This window comes from Eschrichtius robustus, chromosome 3, assembly GCF_028021215.1.
Source record: "Eschrichtius robustus isolate mEscRob2 chromosome 3, mEscRob2.pri, whole genome shotgun sequence".
Classification (NCBI taxonomy): Eukaryota; Metazoa; Chordata; class Mammalia; order Artiodactyla; family Eschrichtiidae; genus Eschrichtius; species Eschrichtius robustus.
Window position 1 is genome coordinate 153448047 of NC_090826.1, and position 26718 is coordinate 153474764.

General features: G+C 38.0%; 1 protein-coding gene across 1 annotated transcript in view; it reads right to left on the minus strand.

Moving 5' to 3' along the window:
• Positions 1 to 386: 386 nt before the first annotated feature.
• LOC137760733 (complement receptor type 1-like) overlaps positions 387 to 26718 on the minus strand; it is a 169677-nt gene continuing 143345 nt past the window's right edge. The window contains exons 37-41 of the mRNA XM_068537637.1: positions 14930 to 15115; positions 13054 to 13077; positions 12200 to 12275; positions 2281 to 2385; positions 387 to 495 (exon numbers count right to left, since the gene is read on the minus strand). Coding sequence (XP_068393738.1) covers positions 387 to 495; positions 2281 to 2385; positions 12200 to 12275; positions 13054 to 13077; positions 14930 to 15115 — 500 coding nt within the window. The remainder of the gene's footprint in view (positions 496 to 2280; positions 2386 to 12199; positions 12276 to 13053; positions 13078 to 14929; positions 15116 to 26718) is intronic.

Consider the following 26718-nt stretch of genomic DNA (forward strand, 5'->3'; position numbering starts at 1 on the left):
TGCCAATGCAAGGGACACAGGTTCGAGCCCTGGTCTGGGAAGATCCCACATGCCGTGGAGCAACTAAACCCATGCACCACAACTACTGAGCCTGTGCTCTAGAGCCCGTGAACCACAACTACTGAGCCTACACACCTAGAGCTCATGCTCCACAAGAGAAGCTACCGCAATGAGAAGCCTGTGCACCACAACAAAGAGTAGCCCCCGCTCACCACAACTAGAGAAAAGCCCACATGCAGCAATGAAGACACAACACAGCCATAACAAAAATAAATAAATAAATAAAAGAAGTGTTTACCGTCCTCTGTTGTGGCTGCTGTTTTGGGCACAAAAAAGTATAGTATTGCCAACTACCAATTGGCATTTGCCATCTACCTCTAGAAGGATTAAATCATGAGCTGCTGCAGCTGCTGACTTTCAACATCCCCTGAAAGGAGTTCAGGTTGGAGATCGGGAATGAGGCACTGTGCTTTGGAAAAAGCTTGCAGAACAGGCCTTCAGATAGTTAGATATTTTCAGGAGAAGATTATATGAGATTTTATTTTTATTCTTGCATCTCCTCCTATCTAGGTAAGTACTAAAAGTTTTCATGGTGATGTCTGCTCCTTGTAACTAGCAGCAACCTTCACAAGACTAGCAGCAACCTTCTGCAAAAATGTGGGCTTGACTGCATATACACCCCCACCACCAAAATCACATATATACTGATCTTCCCCCCTGCTCTTCGTAGCGATTTCTCAGAGATATCTGAATGCTGTCTCCCGGGTTATAGTCCTCATTTTGCCCCAAATAAAACTTAACTCACAACTCTCACGTTGTGCGTTTTTTTTCAGTCGACAGCATAAATCGATAAGAGATTAACAATAACTTGACCTTTCCTTATTGATTCTTTTGTCAAAGGAAGAGTTCTCAGAATTACGCAACTGGGCTTCCCTGGTGGTGCAGTGGTTAAGAATCTGCCTTCCAATGCAGGGGACACGAGTTCAAGCCCTGGTCTGGGAAAATCCCACATGCTGTGGAGCAACTAGGCCTTGCGCCACAACTACTGAGCCTGCACTCTAGAGCCCGCGAGCCACAACTACTGAGCCCATGTGCCACAACTACTGAAACCCATGTGCCTAGAGCCCGTACTCTGCAACAAGAGAAGCCACCGCAATGAGAAGCCTGTGCACCGCAGCAAAGAGTAGGCCCTGCTCGCTGCAACTAGAGAAAGCCCACGTGCAGCAACGAAGACCCAACGCAGCCAAAACTAAAAAAAATTTTTAAAAAAGAATTGAGCAACTAAATAAAAAGAGCCTCATTTTGGAACACACACAGGTCCCTCATAACACAAAAAATGATTCCTTGCGTCTCTTTTCTGATTGATGGTTTTGTTAGAGGAAATAAACAGGAGCTCGAGGTTTGGAGGAGGGTCAGCTTCAGATAGCATGTCCTCCTCCCCTACTCGCAGTAAGATTGAAAGAAGTTACTGTAGAGTTCAAGGTATCCAAATGCTCCCTTGGCCATGCTGAAGCCTCTCCTGTTTCTCAAGGCCAGGAACACTGTTCTTGTACTGATGGACACCCCTGATGAGGCTCATCAGCTCACCTGTCACTCACAGTTATTACTGCCACTGGATCCCTCATCATTGTTCTCCTTCCACCTCACAAGACTTCCCAACATCATGTGTTACCTGCATTATTGAATATTCTCATGTCCTTTAACATGGGGCTGTGACACTGGAGATGGCTATATTGCCCTCTCTGCCCCTGCACCTGGTCTGGGTGTACAGGTCTGAAGCTTTATACAGACTCTAACTCACTCCTTGTCAACCATGTGTTGCCACAAATGATTAACCTTACTCCTGTGAAATACTATGGCCAAAATTCCAATTTTAAAAGGGAAATTTGAGACAATTTCATTAAGGAATTCCTACCTGTTTTTAAAAAGGCAGTCAACAGTCAATGTGCACAGATTGAGATGCACCTTGAGCAAATGCTTGGGTTCCAAAAGAAACAGAAAAGCTTACTATTCTCAAAGGTTCATAGCATAAATGCACAAAAGTGTAGGAAAGCTTTGAAAAGAAACTGCCTGTGCAGAGCACTGACAGTCCTCACCCCAAAAACACTGGAAACAACAATCCAAGAAGAAAACCACAAAGGCGTTTCCAGCTCCTGAAGTCCATTCCATCTCCTTTGGTATCAGTGATCCAACTAGTGCCATAGCATATTCAAATCCTACTTTCATTTTCAACATTTGAGTTGTTGAAAACGCTTTGAATTCAGTTTATGTATTAGGTACCTGATATTTTCCTGATTTGTTTGCAGAGTATGAGGATGGACACCACTGCCTTCTTTGGGATGCAAATGGATAACTGCTTCTTTCAATTTTTCATCTGTATTGTTGCTAATTTACAATGGAGAAAAATAGGAAAAAATATTTTAAATATATAACTTTCAGTGTTGAAAGAAATTAGTAGCTTTCATTTTGAAATTTAGGCCATACTTTGCTTCAAGTTTCTCAAATCTTTGAAGATATCTAAAAAGAAAAACCAAATCCCACATTTCAAGTCTAAGTAAAAACTTGCATTAGGAAATAATAATAAAACCATCCTATACATTGTGTCAGAAGATTCTAAATTGTGTCAGAAGATTCTAAATTGCTTATAGACAAGTGTCCATACTTAAAATAACACATTTCACTATTTCCAACGTAATTTTGATGAGTAAATATTGTTCACCACAATACTGTGACACTTAGGCTTCACAATGTGAATGGCTTTGCACTGCAATTTTACACAAGGCTTCTTTCTTTCCGTGTAGTGAAGATGTAAATTTTGTTTTCTGTACTGTTAATACCCACAGTTAGGAGAGCAGCAGTAGTTTTCATGAGTTTATATGAGAACTGACAGTATGCAGAAGTACTTAATTACTTTTAAATGTCAATAATAACAATCATGTGTAAATAAAAATAAATAGTTAACTTTTCTGACATTCACCATATGTGAGGCCCTGTGTTAAATGAGGTAGAATCTATTATTTTCCCTATTTTGTAGGGAAGGAAAGTAGAGTTTAGACAGGATATGTATTATCTTGTTGAGGGTCTCATAGTAGTAAGTGAGTGTGAACACAGGTCTTACCCATTGCAAAGCCCAGGGTCTTACCGGGTATGCTCCTCTGCCTTTTGGTGGGTCATTTAATCAGCACTTCATTTTACATAAATGAAATGATGAATCATACAATACCAGTACTTTTAGACTTCAAGTCTAGGTTGGTATTAGGGATTTAAGAAAGGAAGCACAAAGAGTTCAGTCACTCCACCACTTCCCAGTACTTCCTCATTATCCCTCTTTACACTCTCATGGAGGTTAGATGGTGGCACCACTTGAGACAAAGAGGAGACTGTGAGTCAGGAGCAAAGTGTCCACAGGATGAGGAAGGGCAACTTGAGATTCATGCATGAGGAAGCGTAGAGGGCTGGACAGCCACGCTGGATGGGCGTCCAAGGAGCAGTGACTAGGTGGTTAGGTGAGTAATGGCCTGAAAGTGGTATTGGATGCTGAGTGGTACATGGGGTACGATAGGATACAACCTTAGTGAGTATGTGTTCAAAGAATGGCTGTGCAAGTGGTTGATGGTGGCTAATGTGAATATAGGGTAATGCAGCGAGCCTTTCCAGAGAGCGGCCTTAATAATTTTGAACTCCATGCATAATACTAATGAAGACTTAAGGCTTTATCTGAATGTGGACAAGGGGCTGTTCTGTATAGAAATTGGAGCGAATTAGAGGCAAAAACAACAGGTAAGGATTATTGGGCTCTGAATGGAGGAATCTATTATTTCTCAGTGATCAGTGCATGACTTATCTTGCTTAACATTTGTCACAAATTATTGAGGTAGTAAATACATAGTAAAATACCAAGTGTGCAGATAAGACCTTTTTTAAAAAAAAACTAGTGAAATGTCAAGCCAGTGAGGTTATATCACAGAAAAAAACTTTGCATGAACAAATAGGAAAATTGTCACTAAACCTTAATAAGACAGAGGCCCTTACAGAAATATTATAATTCTCTTGTAGGCTAATAACTCAAAATAGAGTGAAAAATGAGAGTTTGCCTACCATTCTCTAGAAAGATACTGACTCATTATACCAGAGTAGCTAAGACAAATCCAATAAAATAGAGGGAGAAAAAAAGGATTATTGAAAGAAAGAGGAAATATTTCAACCCTGTACTATACACAGTTCTAGATACTGAAATTCAGTGATACAAAAGCAGATTCAGAAATGGGCAAAGAAAATTATCAACAGAATGTGGGAAAGGGTTCATGATTTTGCTTCAGATAACTCGGACTAGAGCCTTAACTCTTAACAACTTCCCACTGATATGATTTTAAGCAAGTCACTGAATTTCTCTGCATCTCAGAGGCTTCTCTGCTTTGGGTTAATAATATTATAGGGTCTACCTACTTCACAGAGTTGCTTTGAGGGCCAAAGAAGACCACAAATGGTAAAGCATGTTGTAAACAACGTGTTAGCTATTGCTATTCTTACTACTAGTCTTGACTACTGTAAAAGTGGAGATCAAAAGTCATTAAATAAAATTATTTTGAGTCCCTTGTAGGTGGTCCCTGTTCACAAGTAGCTCATCGTCTGGGGAAGGGCATAGTGAGGAGTGTAGTGAAGACCAAGAAGACAAGAGAGAATTTAAGGAGTGTGAGAAAGGACAATGCAGGGAGAGGCAGGAAATGGCTAGATTGTTTGCAACAAGTTCTGCTGTGATACTTTGTTTTTTTTAAAGTTTATATTGGCATCCGCTGTGCATATCAAAACTTCAATTTCTGTAAAGCTTCTTTAGGACACTGTATTTGCTGAGAACGTTTGCTATAGAAAACTCTTCATTTAAAGTTCAAACTGTTTCTCGTGGATATAGTTTGCTCATATCTCACTGATTTTGACCTCACTGATTTTGTTATAATTAAATCAACTAGTACACAAGCTGTGTATGTTCTCTTCCCAGTCAAAAACATTTCTTTATTTAGATCTGAATCCTTGCAAGGTTTTGGCAAGTTTAAAAAATAAATGGTGTTTATAAAAGATTATTATTAGTTTTATTTTATTTTATTTATTTATTTATACAACAGGTTCTTATTAGTCATCAATTTTATACACATCAGTGTATACATGTCAATCCCAATCGCCCAATTCAGCACACCACCCCCCTGACCACCCCCGCCGCTTTTCCCTCTTCGTGTGCATAAGTTTTTTCTCTACTTCTAAGTCTCAATTTCTGCTCTGCAAACCGGTTCATCTGTACCATTTTCTAGGTTCCACATATATGCGTTAATATACGTTATTTGTTTTTCTCTTTCTGACTTACTTCACTCTGTATGACAGTCTCTAGATGCATCCATGTCTCTACAAATGTCCCAATTTTGTTCCTTTTTATGGCTGAGTAATATTCCATTGTATATATGTACCACAACTTCTTTATCCACTCGTCTGTCAATGGGCATTTAGGTTGCTTCCATGACCTGGCTATTGTAAATAGTGCTGCAATGAACATTGGGGTGCATGTGTCTTTTTGAATTATGGTTTTGTCTGGGTATATGCCCAGTAGTGGGAATGATGGATCATATGGTAATTCAATTTTTGGTTTTTTAAGGAACCTCCATACTGTTCTCCATAGTGGTTGTATCAATTTACATTCCCACCAACAGTGCAAGAGGGTTCCCTTTTCTCCACACCCTCTCCAGCATTTGTTGTTTGTAGATTTTCTGATGATACCCATTCTAACTGGTGTGAGGTGATAACTCATTGTACTTTTGATTTGCATTTCTCTAACAATTAGTGATGTTGAGCAGCTTTTCATGTGCCTCTTGGCCACCTGTATGTCTTCTTTGGAGAAATGTCTATTTAGGTCTTCTGCCCATTTTTGAATTGGGTTCTTTGTTTTTTTAATATTGACCTGCATGAGCTGTTTATATAATTTGGAGATTAATCCTTTATCTGTTGATTCGTTTGCAAATATTTTCTCCCATTCTGAGGGTTGCCTTTTCGTCTTGTTTATGGTTTCCTTTGCTGTGCAAAAGCTTTGAAGTTTCATTAGGTCCCATTTGTTTATTTGTGTTTTTATTTCCATTATTCTAGGAGATGGATCAAAAAATATCTTGCTGTGATTTATGTCAAAGAGTGTTCAGCCTATGATTTCCTCTAAGAGTTTTATAGTGCCTGGTCTTACATTTAGGTCTCTAATCCATTTTGAGTTTATTTTTGTGTATGGTGTTAAGGAGTGTTCTAATTTCATTCTTTTACATGTAGCTGTCCAGTTTTCCCAGCACCACTTATTAAAGAAGCTGTCTTTTCTCCATTGTATATCCTTGCCTCCTTTGTCATAGATTAGTTGACCATAGGTGCGTGGTTTTATATCTGGGCTTTCTATCCTGTTCCATTGATCTATATTTCTGTTTTCGTGCCAGTACCATATTATCTTGATTACTGTAGCTCTGAAGTATAGTCTGAAGTCAAGGAGTCTGATTCCTCCAGCTCTGTTTTTACACTCAAGACTGCTTTGGCTATTTGGGGTCTTTGTGTCTCCATACAAATTTTAAGATTTTTCGTTCTAGTTCTGTAAAAAATGCCATTGGTAATTTGATAGGGATTGCACTGAATCTTTAGATTGCTTTGGGTAGTATAGTCATTTTCACTATATTGATTCTTCCAATCCAAGAACATGGTATATCTCTCCATCTGTTGGTATCATCTTTAATTTATTTCGTCAGTGTCTTATAGTTTTCTGCATACAGGTCTTTTGTCTCCTTAGGTAGGTTTATTCCTAGGTATTTTATTCTTTTTGTTGCAATGGTAAATGAGAGTGTTTCCTTAATTTCAGTTTCAGATTTTTCATCATTAGTGTATAGGAATGCAAGAGATTTCTGTGCATTAATTTTGTATCCTGCTACTTTACCAAATTCATTGATTAGCTCTAGTAGTTTTCTGGTGGCATCTTTAGGATTCTGTACGTATAGTATCATGTCATCTGCAAACTGTGACAGTTTTACTTCTTCTTTTCCAATTTGTATTCCTTTTATTTCTTTTTCTTCTCTGATTACCATGGCTAGGACTTCCAAAACTATGTTGAATAATAGTGGTGAGAGTGGACATCCTTGTCTTGTTCTGATCTTAGAGGAAATGCTTTCAGTTTTTCACCATTGAGAATGATGTTTGCTGTGGGTTTGTCATATATGGCCTTTATTATGTTGAGGTAGGTTCCTTCTATGCCCACTTTCCGGAGAGTTTTTATCATAAATGGGTGTTGAATTTTGTCAAAACCTTTTTCTGCATCTATTGAGATGATCATATGGTTTTTATTCTTCAATTTGTTAATATGGTGTATCACATTGATTGATTTGCATATATTGAAGAATTCTTGCATCCCTGGGATAACTCCCACTTGATCATGGTGTATGATCCTTTTAATGTGTTGTTGGATTCTGTTTGCTAGTATTTTGTTGAGGATTTTTGCATCTATATTCATCAGTCATATTGGTCTGTAATTTTCTTTTTTTGTAGTATCTTTGTCTGGTTTTGGTATCAGGGTGATGGTGGCCTCGTAGAATGAGTTTGGGAGTGTTCCTTCCTCTGCAATTTTTTGGAACAGTTTGAGAAGGATGGGTGTTAGCTCTTCTCTAAATGTTTGATAGAATTCACCTTTGAAGCCATCTGGTCCTGGACTTTTGTTTGTTGAAAGATTTTAAATCACAGTTTCAATTTCATTACTGTGATTGGTCTGTTCATATTTTCTGTTTCTTCCTGGTTCAGTCTTGGAAGGTTATACCTTTCTGAGAAATTGTCCATTTCTTCCAGGTTGTCCATTTTATTGGCATAGAGTTGCTTGTAGTAGTCTCTTAGGATGCTTTGTATTTCTGTGGTGTCTGTTGTAACTTCTCCTTTTTCATTTCTAATTTTATTGATTTGAGTCCTATCCTTCTTTTTCTTGATGAATCTGGCGAATGGTTTATCAATTTTGTTTATCTTCTCAAAGAACCAGCTTTTAGTGTTATTGATCTTTGCTATTGTTTTCTTTGTTTCTATTTCATTTATTTCTGCTCTGATCTTGATGATTTCTGTCCTTCTGCGAACTTTGTGTTCTGTTTGTTCTTCTTTCTCTAGTTCCTTTAGGTGTAAGGTTAGATTGTTTATTTGAGATTTTTCTTGTTTCTTGAGGTAGACTTGTAAAGCTATAAACTTCCCTCTTAGAACTTCTTTTGCTGCATCCCATAGGTTTTGGATTGTCGTGTTTTCATTGTCATTTGTCTGTAGGTATTTTTTGATTTCCTCTTTGATTTCTTCAGTGATCTCTTGGTTATTTAGTAACATATCGTTTAGCCTCCATGTGTTTGTGTTTTTACGTTTTTTTCCCTGTAATTGATTTCTAATCTCATAGCATTGTGGTCAGAAAAGATGCTTGATATGATTTCAATTTTCTTAAATTTACTGAGGCTTGATTTGTGACCCAAGATATGATCTTTCTTGGAGAATGTTCCGTGTGCACTTGAGAAGAAAGTGTAATCTGCTGTTTTGGGATAGAATGTCCTATAAATATCAATTAAATCTATCTGGTCTATTGTGTCATTTAAAGCTTGTGTTTCCTTATTAATTTTCTGTTTGGATGATATGTCCATTGGTGTAAATGAGGTGTTAAAGTCCCCCACTATTATTGTATTACTGTCGATTTCCTCTTTTAGAGCTGTTAGCAGTTGCCTTATGTATTGAAGTGCTCCTATGTTGGGTGCATATATATTTATAATTGTTATATCTCCTTCTTGGATTGATCCCTTGATCATTATGTAGTGTCCTTCCTTGTCTCTTGTAATATTCTTTATTTTAAAGTCTATTTTATCTGATATGAGTATTGCTACTCCAGCTTTCTTTTGATTCCCATTTGCATGGAATATCTTTTTCCATCCCCTCAGTTTCAGTTTGTATGTGTCCCTAGGTCTGAAGTGGGTCTCTTGTAGACAGCATATATATGGGTCTTGTTTTTGAATCCATTTAGCAAGCCTGTGTCTTTTGGTTGGAGCATTTAATCCATTCACGTTTAAGGTAATTATTGATATGTATGTTCCTATTTCCATTTTCTTTATTGTGTTCGGTTTGTTTTTGTAGGTCCTTTTCTTCTCTTGTGTTTCCCACTTAGAGAATTTCCTTTAGCATTTGTTGTAGAGCTGGTTTGGTGGTGCTGAATTCTCTTAGCTTTTGCTTGTCTGTAAAGCTTTTGATTTCACCATCGAATCTGAATGAGATCCTTGCTGGGTAGAGTATCTTGGTTGTAGTTTCTTCCCTTTCATCACTTTAAGTATATCATGCCACTCCCTTCTGGCTTGTAGAGTTTCTGCTGAGAAATCAGCTGTTAACCTTATGGGAGTTCCCTTGTATGTAATTTGTCATTTTTCCCTTGCTGCTTTCAATAATTTTTCTTTGTGTTTAATTCTTGCCAATTTGATTACTATGTGTCTCAGTGTGTTTCTCCTTGGGTTTATCCTGTATGGGACTCTCTGCACCTCCTGGACTTGGGTGGCTATTTCCCTTCCCATGTTAGGGAAATTTTCCACTCTAATCTCTTCAAATATTTTCTCTGGTCCTTTCTCTCTCTCTTCTCCTTCTGAGACCCCTATAATGCGAATGTTCTTGCGTTTAATGTTGTCCCAGAGGTCTCTTCAGCTGTCTTCATTTCTTTTCATTCTTTTTTCTTTATTCTCTTCTGCAGCAGTGAGTTCCACCCTTCTGTCTTCCATGTCACTTATCCATTCTTCTGCCTCAGTTATTCTGCTATTGATTCCTTCTAGTGTAGTTTTCATTTCAGTGATTGTATTGTTCATCTCTGTTTGCTTGTTCTTTAATTCTTCTAGATCTTTATTAAACATTTCTTGCGTCTTCTTGATATTTGCCTCCATTCTTTTTCCGAGGTCCTGGATCATCTTCACTAACATTATTCTGAATTCTCTTTCTGGAAGATTGCCTATCTCCATTTCATTTAGTTGTTTTTCTGGGGTTTTATCTTGTTCCTTCATCCGGTACACAGCCCTCTGCCTTTTCATCTTGTCTATCTTTCTGTGAATGTGGTTTTTGTTCCACAGGCTGCAGGATTGTAGTTCTTCTTGCTTCTGCTGTCTGCTCGCTGGTGGATGAGGATATCTAAGAGGCTTGTAGAAGTTTCCTGATGGGAGGGACTGGTGGGGGGTAGAGCTGACTGTTGCTCTGGCAGGCAGAGCTCAGTAAAATTTTAATCTTCTTGCCTGCTGATGCATGAGGCTGGGTTCCTTCCCTGTTGGTTTTTTGTTCTGAGGCGACCCAACACTGGAGCCTAGCTGGGCTCTTTGGTGGAGCTAATGGTGGACTCTGGGAGGGCTCACGCCAAGGAGTACTTCCCAGAACTTCTGCTGCCAGTGTCCTTGTCCTCATGGTGAGGCACAGCCACCCCCCGCCTCTGCAGGAGACCCTCCAACACTATCAGGTAGGTCTGGTTCAGTTTCCTATGGCGTCACTGCTCCTTCCCCTGGGTCCCAATGCACACACTACTTTGTGTGTGCCGTCCAAGAGTGGAGTCTCTGTTTCCCCCAGTCCTGTCAAAATCCTGCAATCAAATCCCGCTAGCCTTCAATGTCTGATTCTCTAGGAATTCCTCCTACCATTGCTGGACCCCCAGGTTTGGAAGCCTGACGTGGGGCTCAGAACCTTCACTCCAGTGGGTGGACTTCTGTGGTATAAGTGTTCTCCAGTTTGTGAGCCACACACCCAGCGGTTATGGGATTTGATTTTATTGTGATTGCACCCGTTCTACCATCTCATTGTGGCTTCTCCTTTGTCTTTGTATGTGGGGTATCTTTTTTGGTGAGTTCCAGTGTTCTCCTGTTGATGATTGTTCAGCAGTTAGTTGTGATTCCGGTGTTCTTGCAAGAGGGAGTGAGAGCATGTCGTTCTACTCCTCCATCTTGAACCAATCTCCAAGATTATTATTTTTTAAAAATACCCATGCAAAACCTTAATTCTTCCACACTGGCAGCCTGGGTATGTGTGCCAGTGGGACACACTTTCTAACTTCTAGTGCCCTGATAGGGTCAGTGTATAGAGGTCGGAGTCTGAAATGTTTTAGCAAAACAAGGATACCAACATTCTCATCAACACACTTTAAAAATTCCTTCTATTTTCTCTTTTGCAAAATTTGAGTCCTTCATAAATTCTAAGCTTTTAAAGAAAGTGTTCTTAGTATCATATATATTTCTTTAAAGAAAGTAACAGACCCAAAATGGAATCATTTGATCCCAAGACTTAATTGCAGTTTTGACCTTCTGCAGAAATTAATCTTAATCAACCAGTCTGAAATTTTCTGTTCAACATCAGTGAGGTAATCTGTTATGTAGGTCCTCTCCACTTCCCAGAGGAAGAAGAGGCAATCAATTTCATAAATCCTTGCTGTCTAACACCTCTGCCCTGCCCCCAAGGAAGATGTCCTGATTTTAAAATAATCCTTTTTTCCCCTAATAGCTCCTTTGCCCCACTCTTCTTCCTATGAAAACCTTCCATTTGTACAACTCCTCTGTGCATCTTTCTAGTTACTAAATGGGATGCTGCCCAATCCATGAATCTTTTAATAAAGCCAATTAGATCTTCAAATTTACCCAGCTGAATTTTGTTGTTTATAATAGTGTGAATACTTCTTTATGCCTAATATGTGTCATCAGCCTTCTTTATAAGAATTATCACCTCTGTTTATGTAGTACTCCTTTTTTGAGGTTTCCTTTGTAAAAGATTAATTCCCCAAAACCTCAAATAAATAGAGTTGGGGGACCAGAAGGGGGAGTTCTCCTGCACTGGGAAGACAACAGAGACCAGCAGGAAAAAGAAAGACTCCTCTTCTTTCCTGGCATGGGCTCAGCCAATGAAAAGCCATGGACTCTTTGTTTACTACATCCCTCCCAACTTCCTTTTCCTCCCAAGAAAAGCACTCTCCTTCCCTTGCCGTGCAGGGACTTGCATATGACTCTCCGTTGTTGCAGACCTCAAATTGCTATTCTCTGCTGATCCCAAATAAACCCATTTTTGCTGGAGAAATAACTGGCAGTCTATTTGTTTTAGGTCAACATCTTTTACATCTCTTTGGCTTCCAAGAAGCAGCAAATAGAGTTATAAACATATTCTAGGAGAATATGGCTGTACTTACCCTTTTTTGCACTTTAGAATTATCAAACAGGAAGCAATGATGGGTAAAATCAAGAGGATCATACCAAGGAACATGCCTAGGCAGTAAAACATGGTAATTAAATGCATGGAAAATACAACCTGTAGGTTTCAAACTGTGTCTTAATGAGTTTTTAAAAAGTAAGTATAAATTCTGTTTTTAAAAAACACCCCCACAGGCTTATCTTTAAGATTGCCCCTCTTTTCCTGGTTTAATCTAGCATATTAGTCTTATTACCACAGGGTTACAAATGATCAGTGAGAAAGCAGTTTGTGACCTTTGTCCAACAGCAGCATTTCAACAAGTGGGTGAGAACAAGCACTGGAGCGCCTCTGCTCAGCTTGCCATGACCCTACACACATCTCTTGTGTGAGGCACAAGGCGCGAGTTACTCTATGCAGCAGACTCTACTGAATCTCTTAGAAATTCTACCACAAAACTATTCCTCTCACATAGGCAGATCACAGAAATGGGCTTAGAAAATTGGTCTTTGTGGCTTTCAATTTATGCAAATGGGCACGACTACCATCCTGAAGACTATTCCCAGGTTATAAACTAAAGAGCAAGTTGCCTTCTCCAGACACATTAAAATAGGAAGAATGGTTCTTTTTTTATAATGGTTCAAAGATAGCATAGAAACTTTGATAAAGGACACTCACTCTATATGCATATAAGGATACCAGTTTTGCTACACTATGGCCTGAATTCATTATTCTTTTCTTTCTAATTAAAATTGCAGTCTAGGATATTTTGATCTCTCTTTTTACATTTCATTTATTATCAGTGGATACCTACTGTTAAGGATGTTTCCTCAGCAAACCCTTCATAAAACTTACCAACTATGAGATCATCACTCGTGCCTAAAAGGAAGCAAAAGCCACAAAAAACATCAGTCTGGCACACAACACGATCAAACAGGAGCTCTCAGCCAGTTATAATTCATCCTGATTTTCTTCTGTACAGATTCTTAATTTTTTTCTAATATAAAAAGCCATTGATTTTACTCACACAATCTCATATTATTTTGTGTACTCAGCAAAGTCTGTTTTTTTCTTTAAAAATTGCTGTTTTGTCATAAAAGTAGTATAATTAGAGCAGAAAGTTTATAAAACAGAACAAAAGAAAAATATCATCCATAATCCTACTATCCTGAAATAGTTTAGTACATTCCCTTCTAGTACATTTTCTCATGCATGTAAGTTTTTACATAGTTATAGAATATCTATTTAATCTTTGAACAGTTGAATTAAGTGCTCAACATATGTTAACTTTTACAACCTTTATTATTACCACAACCACCACTACTGCTACGTGTATAACACTATTAACCCTTCATTATATTTTAAACATATTTCTCATCTGTCTACTGCTTTCTTATTTACTTTTCAAAGTTCATAAGTTCTAAGTCAAATTTGTTGCCCTTTTATAATTTTCTCTATCATATCAAAAAGTTCCAAAAGTTGTTTTTCTTTTTCTAGCTGTTTTATCTTCTTTTTTTTCCTTTTCTACTTTAGCTTTCCTATGTTGACTTTTAAAACTTTTAACTATTTATTACATCTGGTATTTATTGTAAGATAAAAAGAAAGGTTCCAAATTTTTTCAGTGCTACGTATACTATTTGATCATCTTTTTCTTCCCCTTGGATTGATGATGTCTCCGTTATTAGATTGTTTTCTGTAAGATACTTTAATTTCTATTTATACTGAGCTCTATTTTATTAATATCTACTTTATTCCATTTTTAATAAAGATAAGTCTATTTTCGGTGATATAAAATGATTTATGTATTGTGACTTTCTATTTTAATATCTGGCAGGTCAGTCCCCCCAAATTATGTGAATTTTCTGTCTCTCACAGCCACATGGTTAGAATACTCAAAAGGCATTCAGATAGGCAGTGATCTTTTTTGCCAAAGAAATGAATATAATTTGATATTAAGGGAGTGTCAAGTTTATAATTCAGAAATATTATTTGTGAGTGAGCTTTGTTATTGCATTTAAGGCATTAACTGTAGAAAAATTGTATCTTGAACAATTTTGGTGTTCAACCACATATTTTAAGTAAGAGTGATAAGAATGGGGGAGAAGAGAAGGCTAAGACTAATTTAGATTAAGGAAGCTTATTCATTATTCATTTTGCCCATCTGTTACTTGATGTGTACAAGTTTAAGGTTTAGGATTTTCTATTTTACATCACCCTCTAGTTGCTAGCAGAAGGCTACCCTTCTACAGATCTCAATGACACATGATTCCTAAATCACTGTATCCAATGTACCAGGTTAAAATCCTGTAGTCTACACCAGTGCGGGAGACCGACCAGCTAGTCTCTGCAAGTTGGAAGGTGATCCTCGACTCATGCTGAAAACATTCTTGAAGGCCTGCTCTACCACAAATCTGCTACTGAATTTTAAGACCCATAGGATGTAATCAAATTATTACTGTGCAATGTATGCAGCAATAGAGTGATAATGGGCAAAAAGGTTCAGAGGGGGGCCTGAGGAGAGATGGATGGGTTAAGAAGTGTGAGGAGCAAGGCTTGCCTTATTCTCATTGCTAAGGGCTTTGGTGGAAGAATTAGGGACTCTTACTGCACTCCTTAGCTCTTAGCTAATGCACACCATATGGCACACCACTACATTCAGTGTCAGTATAGATGAATGAATGAACAGTAACCATGGCTGGGAAGGACCTACATTCCTTGCACTTGCACTTACGAGAGGTACATATGGCCAGAGGAGGGTCCCACAGGTCATCTTCCTGGCACTGACTCCAGGGACTGCCTTCCAGAGTATACCCATCTTCACACTCCAAAGTTACATTATCTCCAGAGTGATATACTTTTCTCATTTTCAATTCCTTCTGGATTCCATTCATAATCTGTGGGAGGCTACAATTTACTTCTGAAATTAGAAAAATAAAAAAAGAAATTGATATTTTATTGTTAATTGTTAGTTGAAACTTTGCTTTTAGCAAAGATGAGTCATGTCTTCCATCAAAAATTATTGATACCTCTCCTACAACATCTTATTATTTAAAATTCTCTGACTTCCCTTTTTATGTAAAGCAAGGGAATATAAATGTATTGCTTATAATTATTTTAAATTATCATACTTTAAAGTATTGTTAACTCTTCAACAGGAAAGTTGTGGAAAGGTTAGGAATTAGGATAACCATGTTCCAGCCTTGGAACCACTTGGGCCACACCATAAGAAAACAGGAATATCATTTTAACTCTCTTTAGGTATACAACTAATACGGGTATTTTGTCTCTTGAATAAATGCATATTTCTGGCTCATTTCTATACATAGAACAAAGCAATTAATAAATTATGATTCTGAATTTAAGGTATTAATTTTCTACTTAATTTTATCTCATTTACCTTGTAAAAATTAATAAATAGAAACCTTAAATTAAATAATTAAATAGAGTCTGGAGACCAGAAGGGGGAGCTTTCACACCCTGTGATGACAACAGAGCTCAACAACAAGAAGAAAGACTCCTCTTCTTTCCTGGCAGCAAATCAGCAAGGAAAAGTCATGGACTCTTTGTTTGCTAGAGCCCTTACAACTTCCTTTTCCCTTCTGTTAAAAGAGTTCTCCTTCCTTTGCTATGCTGGGACTTGCATGTGGCTCACCATGGCTGCAGACCTCAAACCACAATTCTCTGCTGATCCCAAGCAAGACCATTTCTGCTGGAGAAATAACTGGCAGTCTATTTGTTTTAGGCCAACAAGCCCATCCTTTGTTTTGCTTTCCTTCTCTGCCTTGCCACTGATACCTTCCAAGCAAAGCCTGCTTTTCAGTTGTAATGGTCTCAAAATTAGCCTAAGTTCTCTTTTTAAAATAAGAACCAACAGGGTAAAGTGGCATTTCTCAAAATATGGTCTGTGGTCCTGCTACATCAAAATATTCTGATGGGTTTGTTAAAAATAGACCTCTGGACTCTGCCTCAACATGTCAGAAAGAGAGTTCTTGGGAATGGAATTTTTTATTTTTTTTTAATTTTTGGCTGTGTTGGGTCTTCGTTTCTGTGCGAGGGTTTTCTCTAGTTGCGGCAAGCAGGGGCCACTCTTCATCGCGGTGCGCGGGCCTTTCACTGTCGCGGCCTCTCTTGTTGCAGGGCACAGGCTCCAGACGCGCGGGATCAGTAGTTGTGGCTCACGGGCTTAGTTGCTCCGCAGCATGTGGGATCTTCCCAGACCAGGGCTCGAACCCGTGTCCCCTGCATTGGCAGGCAGATTCTCAACCACTGTGCCACCAGGGAAGCCCTTGGGAATGGAATTTAAGAATCTGTCTTTTTAGGGAAAGGTGTCCAAGATGGTAGCATAGGAAGACCCTGAACTCACCTTCTCCTATGGACACACCAAAATTACAACTACTTACAGAGCAACAAACTATGAAAATGACCTGAATACTAGCAGAAAAACAAATTTCCATAACTAAAGAGATAAAGAAGGAACCATAATGAGATGAGTAGGAGAGGCAGAGATATGGTATAGTGAAGACCCACAGCCTTAGTTGGTGACCCACAAATGGGAAGAATATCACAATCATAAAGGTCCTCCCCGAGGAGTGAGGAGTCTGAGCCCTTCACTGGGCTCCCCAGCCAGGGGTCCTGCTCCAGGGAGATGAGCCCCCACAACACCTAGCTTTGAAACCTAGTGGGGCTTATGTTCGAGAGTGCCAGAGGGTTATAGGAAACAAAAATGTCACTCTTATAGGGCACGTGCAAAGTCTCATATGCTCCGAGTCCCAGCACAGAGGCAGTAGTTTGAAAAGAGCTTCAGTCCGACCTACTTGTTGATCTTGAAGAGCCTCCCAGAGAGGCAGCAGGCAACTGGGATTCCCCTTAGACACTGTTAGCAGCCATTCTGGGGAGCTCATTCTACTGAGATAACACCAGTGCTAGCAAATGCTATTTGGAAATCCTCCCTCTAGCCTATTAGTGCTGGAAGCTTACCACCACCAGTGGGCCTGTACCAGCCCAACCCAACCCAGACATGTACACAGCCATGTGGGGACCTGGCCCCACCCACCAGCAGGTCAGCACCTGCCCTGAGTCCCTCTGGGCCATGCAGACAGCCACACAGGGACCTGGTCCTGACCTCCGGTGGGCTTGCATGAGCCCTGAGCCCCCAGGGTCATGTAGACAGCCCCATGGGGACCCAGCCACTCATACCAGTGGGCCAGCACCAATGCTGAGCCCACCACCACCACCAGACAATGCAGACAGCCACACAGGGACACAGTCCTACCCTTCAGTGGGCCAGCATCAGCCCCACATCCCCCTGGGTGTGCAGCCAACCAGAAAGGAACCTTACCCAGCCCTCCAGTGGGCCCACAGCTACTGTACAAAGCATGGCCTAGCAGCCAACTTGGCTAGCTGTCAGCCTCACATACCAGTATGCCCACAGTAGTTGGTACCACCACAAAAGAAGGGCACAAGCATCGCACATAGGGGGCACCCATAGAACATATAGCTTTCATGACCAGAGGGGAGCATGCTGATGGAACCACAGGATGTTTCCTACCATGGGCACTTCTTCAAGATCAGGAAACAAAATGGACCAACTTAACACACAGATATAAACACTGAATATTGGGCAAAATGAAGAAACAGAGGTGTATGTTCCAAATGATTGAACAAGACAAAATTTCCGAAAAAGAAATAACTGAATTGGAGATAAGAAATCTACATGATAAAGAGTTCAAGGTAATGGTCATAAAAATACTCACTGAACTCAGAGGAAGAATGGATGAGCACAGTGAGAAGTTTAACAAAGGAATAGAAAATATAAAGAAGAACCAAACAAAGCGGAAGAATACAATAACTGAAATAAAAAATACACTAGAAGGAATCAACAGTAGATTAGATGATGCAGAGGAATAGATCAGTGATCTGAAAGAAAAAGTTATGGAAATCTCTTAAGCTGAACAGAAAAGAGAAAAAAGTTTTTTTAAATGGGGATAGTTTAAGAAACCTCTGGAACAATATCAAGCATACTAACATTCACATGGTGGGGGTCCCAGAAGGAGAAGACAGAGACCAAGGGGCAGAGAACTTATTTGAAGAAATAATAGTGGAAAACTTCCTTAACCTGGGGAAGGAAACAGACACCCAAGTAAGGAAGTACAGAGAATCACAAACAAGATGAACCCAAAGAGATTTGCACCAAAACACATACTATTAAAATGGCAAAAAGTGAAAGATTAAGAGGGAATATTAAAAACAGCAAGAGAAAAGCAACTAGTTGTGTACAAGGGAACCTCCATAAGAATATCAGCTGACTCTTTAACAGAAATTTTGCGGGCCAGAAGGGAATGGCACAATATAATCAAATGATAAAAGGGGAAAATCTACAAACAAGAATACTCTACTTCGCAAAGTTATCACTCATATTTGAAGGAGAGTTTTACAGACAAATAAAAACTGAAAGAGTCAGCACCACTAAACTGGTTTTACAAGAAACGTTAAAGGAACTTCTTTAAGTGGAAAAGAAAAGGCCACAATTAGAAATGTGAAAATTATGAAAGAAAATATCTCACTGGTAAAGGCAAAATAGTAGATCAACTATTTATAAAGCTAGCAGGAAGGTTAAAAGACAAAAGTAGGGAAATCATCTATATACAAAATAAGTAGCTAAGGGACACACAAAACAAAAGGATGTAAAATATGACACCAAAAATATTCAACATTGTTGGGGGGGGGGAGTAAAAATGCAGGGTTTTAGAATACATTCGAACTTAAGAGATCATCAATTAATCATATATACATCTATATGTAATCATAGATGATAGATAGATAGATAGATGATAGATAGATAGATAGATAGCTATTATAGATGAACCTCATGGTGGCCACAAACCAAAACCTATAATAGATACAAACAAAAAAAGAGAGAAAGGAATCCAAACATAATGCTAAAGAAAGTCATCAAATTGCAAAAGAGGAGAGGAAAAGAAGAAAGAAGAACTACACAACAAAACAATCCCCCAAAATTAACAAAATGGCAATAAGTCCATATCTATGAATAATTACTTTAAATGTAAATGGACTAAATGCTCCAATCAAAAGACAAAGAAAGGGTGAAAAATACAAAGAACTCATACAACTCAACATCAAAAAAACAAACAATCAGATTAAAAAATGGGCAGAGGATCTGAATAGACATTTTTCCAAAGAATACATACAGATGGCCAGCAGGCATGTGAGAAGATGCTCAGCATCATTAATCATCAGAGAAATGCAAATCAAAGCCACAGTGAGCCGAGACTGAACCAGGAAGAAATAGAAAATATGAACAGACCAATCACAAGCACTGAAATTGAAACTGTGATTAAAAACCTTCCAACAAACAAAAGCCCAGGACCAGATGGCTTCACAGGTGAATTCTATCAAACATTTAGAGACGAGCTAACACCTATCCTTCTCAAACTCTTCCAAAATATTGCAGAGGGAGGAACACTCCCCAACTCATTCTACGAGGCCACCATTACCCTGATACCAAAACCAGACAAGATGTCACAAAGAAAGAACACTACAGGCCAATATCACTGATGAACATAGATGCAAAAATCCTCAACAAAATACTAGCAAACAGAATCCAACAGCACATTAAAAGGATCATACACCATGATCAACTGGGGTTTATCCCAGGAATGCAAGGATTCTTCAATATACACAAATCAATCAATGTGATACACCATATTAACTAATTGAAGGAGAAAAACCATATGATCATCTCAATAGATGCAGAGAAAGCTTTCGACAAAATTCAACACCCATTTATGATAAAAGCCCTGCAGAAAGTAGGCATAGAGGGAACTTTCCTCAACATAATAAAGGCCATATATGACAAACCCACAGCCAACATTGTTCTCAATGGTGAAAAACTGAAACCATTTCCACTAAGATCAGGAACAAGACAAGGTTGCCCAATCTCACCACTATTATTCAACATAGTTTTGGAAGTGTTAGCCACAGCAATCAGAGAAGACAAAGAAATAAAAGGAATCCAAATCGGAAAAGAAGAAGTAAAGCTGTCACTATTTGCAGATGACATGATACTATACATAAAGAATCCTAAAGATGCTACCAGAAAACTCCTAGAGCTAATCAATGAATTTGGTAAAGTAGCAGGATACAAAATAAATGCACAGAAATCTCTTGCATTGCTATACACTAATGACGAAAAATCTGAAAGTGAAATTAAGAAAACACTTCCATTTACCATTGCAACAAAAAGAATAAAATATCTAGGAATAAACCTACCTAAGGAGACAAAAGACCTGTACGCAGAAAATTATAAGACACTGATGAAAGAAATTAAAGATGATACAAATAGATGGAGAGATATACCATGTTCCTGGATTGGAAGAATCAACATTGTGAAAATGACTCTACTACCCAAAGCAATCTACAGATTCAATGCAATCCCTATCAAACTACCACTGGCATTTTTCACAGAACTAGAACAAAAAATTTCACAATTTGTATGGAAACACAAAAGACCCCGAATAGCCAAAGCAATCTTGAGAACGAAAAATGGAGCTGGGGGAATCAGGCTCCCTGACTTCAGACTATATTACAAAGCTTCAGTAATCAAGACAGTTTGGTACTGGCACAAAAACAGAAATATAGATCAATGGAACAGGATAGAAAGCCCAGAGATAAACCCACACACATATGGTCACCTTATCTTTGATAAAGGAGGCAAGCATATACAGTGGAGAAAAGACAGCCTCTTCAATAAGTGGTGCTGGGAAAATTGGACAGATACATGTAAAAGTATGAAATTGGAACACTCCCTGACACCATGCACAAAAATAAACTCAAAATGGATTAAAGACCTAAGTGTAAGGCCAGACACTATCAAACTCTTAGAGGAAAACATAGGCAGAACACTCTATGACATACATCACAGCAAGATTCTTTTTGACCCAGCTCCCAGAGAAATGGAAATAAGAACACAAATAAACAAATGGGACCTAATGAAACTTAAAAGCTTTTGCACAGCAAAGGAAACCATAAACAAGACCAAAAGACAACCATCAGAATGGGAGAAAATATTTGCAAATGAAGCAACTGACAAAGGATTAATCTCCAAGATTTACAAGCAGCTCATGCAGCTCAATAACAAAAAAACCAACAACCCAATCCAAAAATGGGCAGAAGACCTAAATAGACATTTCTCCAAAGAAGATATACAGATTGCCTACAGACACATGAAAGAATGCTCAACATCATTAATCATTAGAGAAATGCAAATCAAAACTACAATGAGATATCATCTCACACCGGTCAGAATGGCCATCATCAAAAAATCTAGAAACAATAAATGCTGGAGAGGGTGTGGAGGAAAGGGAACACTCTTGCACTGTTGGTGGGAATGTAAATTGATACAGCCACTATGGAGAATAGTATGGAGGTTCCTGAAAAAAACACAAATAGAACTACCATACGACCCAGCAATCCCAATACTGGGCATATACCCTGAGAAAACCATAGGTCAAAAAGAGTCATGTACCAAAATGTTCATTGCAGCTCTATTTAGAATACCCAGGACATGGAAGCAACCTAAATGTCCATCGACAGATGAATGGATAAAGAAGATGTGGCACATATATACAATGGAATATTACTCAGCCATAAAAAGAAATGAAATGGAGGTATTTGTAATGAGGTGGATGGAGTTAGAGTCTGTCATACAGAGTGAAGTAAGTCAGAAAGAGAAAAACAAATACAGTATGCTAACACATATATACGGAATCTAAGGGAAAAAAAAAAAAGGCCATGAAGAACCTAGTGGCAAGACGGGAATAAAGACACAGACCTACTAGAGAATGGACTTGAGGATATGGGGAGGGAGAGGGGTGAGATGTGACAGGGTAAGAGAGTGTCATGGACATATATACACTACCAAATGTAAAATAGATAACTAGTGGGAAGCAGCTGCATAGCAGAGGGAGATCAGCTCGGTGCTTTGTGACCACCTAGAGGGGTGGGATGGGGAGGGTGGGAGGGAGGGAGATGCAAGAGGGAAGAGAAATGGGAACATATTGTATATGTATAACTGATTCACTTTGTTATAAAGCAGAAGCTAACACACAATTGTAAGGCAATTACACTTCAATAAAGATGTTTAAAAAAAAAAAAAGCCACAGTGAGATATCTCCTAGCACCTGTCAGCATGGCTAATAGCAAAAGAAACAAATAACAAGTGTTAGCAAGGATGTGGAGAAAAGGGAACTCTCATGCATTGTTGTTGGGAATGTAAATTGTACCCACTGTGGAAAACAGTATGAAGATTTCTCAAAAAACTAAAAACTAGGGACTTCCCTGGTGGTGCAGTGATTAAGAATCTGCTTGCCAATGCAGGGTACGTGGGTTTGAGCCCTAGTGTGGGAAGATCCCACATGCTGCAGAGCAACTAAGCCCGTGTGCCACAACAACTGAGCCTGCACTCTAGAGCCCACGAGTCACAACTACTGAGCCTGCGTGCCACAATTGCTGAAGCCCGCATGCCTAGAGCCCGTGCTCCACAGCAAGAGAAGCCACTGCAATGAGAAGCACGTGCACCACAACAAAGAGTAGCCCGTGGTCTCTACAACTAGAGAAAGCCTGCACGCAGCAACGAAGACCCAATGAAAGAAAAAATAAATTAATTAATTAATTAAAAAAAATTAAAACTAGAACTACTGCATGACAGCAATTCCACTCCTGTGCATTCATCTGAAGAAAATGAAAACACTAATTAGAAAAGATATATGCACTCCTATGTTCATTGCAGCATTATTCACAAAAGCCAAGATATGGAAGCAACCTAAATACCCATCAATAAATGAATGGAAAAAGAAGATGTGGTATACATACACAATGGAATATTACTGAGGCATAAAACGAATGATATCTTACCATTTACAACAACATGGATGGACCTCGAGGTACTATGCTAAATGACATGTCAGACAGAGAAAGGCAAGTACTACATGATTTCACTTATTGTGTAATCTAAAAAAAAAACACAAATGAACAAACATAAGAAAACAGAAACAGAGTTATAGATACCGAGAACAAACAGGTGGTTGCCAGAGGGGAGGGAAATGGGGTGAGGAAAGAAATATGTGAGGGAGATTAAGAGGTACAAACTTCCAGTTGCAAAATACATGGAAAAAAAAAGACACAGAGTGGCTGTAGATAGATAGATTAGATAGATAGATAGATAGATAGATAGATAGATAGATAGATAGATATAGATATAGATATATAGATAGATGCTGCCTATAGGAGACTAACTTCAGATGTAAGGACACACACAGACCAAAAGCAAGGGGATGGAAACAGATACTCCATGCTTATGGAAATGAAAAGAAAGCTGGGTGGCAATACTTATATCAGAAAATATAGACTTTAAAACAAAGACTGTAACTAGAGACAAATAAGGACATTACACAATGGTAAAGGCATCAATCCAACAAGAAGATATAACAATTGTGTATATATATATACACACACATACCACAAAGAGGAGCACCTAAATATATAAAGCAAATATTAACAAATATAAAAAGAGAAATTGACAATAATACAATAATGGGGGGGGGACTTTAGCATCCTACTTATATCAATGGACAGATTATTCAGACAAAAAATCAATAATGAAACACTGGCCTTAAATTACACATTAGGTCAGATGCAATTAATAGATATATACAGAGCATTTAATCCAAAAGTGGCAGAATACACATTCTTTTCAGGTACACGTGGAACATTCTCCAGGATACATCACACATTGTAGGTCACAAAAAAGTCTCAATAAATTTAAGAAGACTGAAGTCATATCAAGCATGTTTTCAGACCACAACACTATGAGATGAGATATCAACCATATGAAAAAAACTGCAAAAACCACAGACAGGTGGAAGCTAAACAATATGCTACCAAACAATGAATGGGTCACTGAGGAAATCAAAAAATACCTGGAGACAAATGAAAATGGAAACACAATGATCCAAAATCTATGATATATATCTAGAACTATCTAAAGAACTGCAGAAGCAGTTCTAAGATGGAAATTTAAAGCAATACATGCCTACCTCAGGAAACCAGAAAAATCTCCAATAAACAAGCTAACCTTATACCTAAAGGAACTAGAAAAAGAAAAAAGAAACAAAACCCAAAGTCAGTAGAAAAAAAGACATAATAAAGGTCAAAGCAGAAATAGATGAAATAGACATTTAAAAATATATAAAGGATTAGTGAAACTAAGAGTTGGTTCTTTGAAAAGATAGACAAAATTGATAAGCCTTTTGCCAGACCCATCCAGAAAAAAAAAAGGGCCCAAATAACTATAATCAGAAATGAAAGAGGAGTAGTTAAAACCAACAACATAGAAATACAAAGAATCATAAGAGATCACAGCAACAAATAGACACCAATAAAACGGACAACCTAGAAGAAATAAAGTTCTAGAAATGTACAATCTCCCAAGATTGAATCAGGAAGAAATAGAAACTAGGCACAGAATGATTACTAGTAATGAAATTGAATCAGTAGTCAAAATATTCCCAACAAACAAAAGTCCAGGATCAGACTGCTTCACAGGAGAGTGCTACAAAACATTTAAAGACTTAACACCTATCCTTCTCAAACTATTCCAAAAAATAGAAGAGGAAGGAATACTTTTAAATTCATTTTACAAGGTCAGCATCACCCTGATACCAAAGCCATGCAAAGATACCACAAGGAAATTAAAAGACAATATGTCCAACACACATAGATGCAAAAATCCACAACAAAATATTAGCAGACTGCATTCAACAATGCAATAAAAGGATAATTTACCATTATCAAATGGGATTTATCTCAGGGATGCAAGGATGGTTCAATCTGAAAATCAATCAAAGTGGCACACCATATTAACAAATTAAAGAGTAAATATCATATGATCATCCAATAGATGAAGAAGAGGCTTTTGACAATATCTGACATCCATTTATTAAAAAAACGCTGAACGAAGTGGGTATAGAGGGAATATACTGCAACATAACAAAGACCATATATGACAAGCTCACAGCTCACATCATACTCAATGGTGAAAAGTTGAAAGCATTTCCTCCAAGATCAGGAAGAAGACAAGGGTGCTCACTCTCATCACTTTTATTCAACATAGGTTTGAAAGTCCTAGCCTCAGTAATCAGACAAGAAAAATAAATAAAAGGTATCCAAATCAGAAAGGAAGTAGTAAAGCTGTCACTGTTTGCACATGACATGATGCTATATGTAGAAAAGTTTAAAGATGTCACCAGAAAACTATTAGGACTAATGAAAGAATTCAGTAAAGTTGCAGGATACAAAATTAATACACAGAAATCTCTTGCAATTTTATACACTAATATGAACTATCAGAAGGAGAAATTGCAAAAGCAATCCCATTTTCAATTGTGTCAAAAAGAATAAAATAAAAAGGAATAAATCTAACCAAAGAGTTAAAAACTTGTACTCTGAAAACTATAAGACATTGATCAAAGAAACTGAAGACAAAACAAACAAATGGAAAGATATACCATTCTCATGGATTGGAAGAATTAATATTGTTCAAATGACCATATTACACAAGGCAATCTACAGATTCAATGCAATCCCTATCAAAATATCAATGGCATTCTCCACAGAACTAGAACAAATAATTCTAAAATTTATATGGAAACACAATAGACCTTGAAGAGCGATGCAATTTTGAGAAAGAAGACAAAGCTGGAGGTATCATGCGCCCTGATTTCAAAAAATACTAAAAAGCTACAGTAATAAAAACAGTATGGTACTGGCACAAAAAGCAGACATATATATCAATGGAACATAATATAAAGCCAAGAAATAACCCACACTTATATAACCAATTAATTTATGACAAAGTAGGCAATAATGTACAACTGGGAAAAGTCAGTCTTTTCAGTAAATGGTGTTGGAAAAACTGGACAGCAGCATATAAAAAAATCAAACTGGACTACTTTCTTACCATATACAAAATAGACTCAAAATGGATTAAAGAATTAAGTGTAAGGCCTGAAACCATAAATCTCCTATAAGAATATATAGGCAGTACACTTTTTGACATCAGTCTTAGCAACATTTTTTTGGATATGTCTTCTCAGGCAAGGGAAACAAAAGCAAAAATAAACAAATGGGACTACAACAAACTGAAAAGCTTTTGCACAGCAAAGGAAACTATCAACAAAATGAAAAGGCAGCCTACTGAATCGGAGAAGATATTTGCAAATGATATATCTGATAAGGGGGTCAATATCTAAAATATACAAAGAACTCACACAAATCAACATAAAAATCCCCAAATAACCCAATTAAAAAATGGTCTGAGGACCTGACATACAGATGGCCAAAAGACAGATGAAAAGATGCTCAACATCACTAATCATCAGGGAGCTGTAAATCAAAACCATATTGAGATACCAATGCATACTTGTCAGAATGGCCATTGTCAAA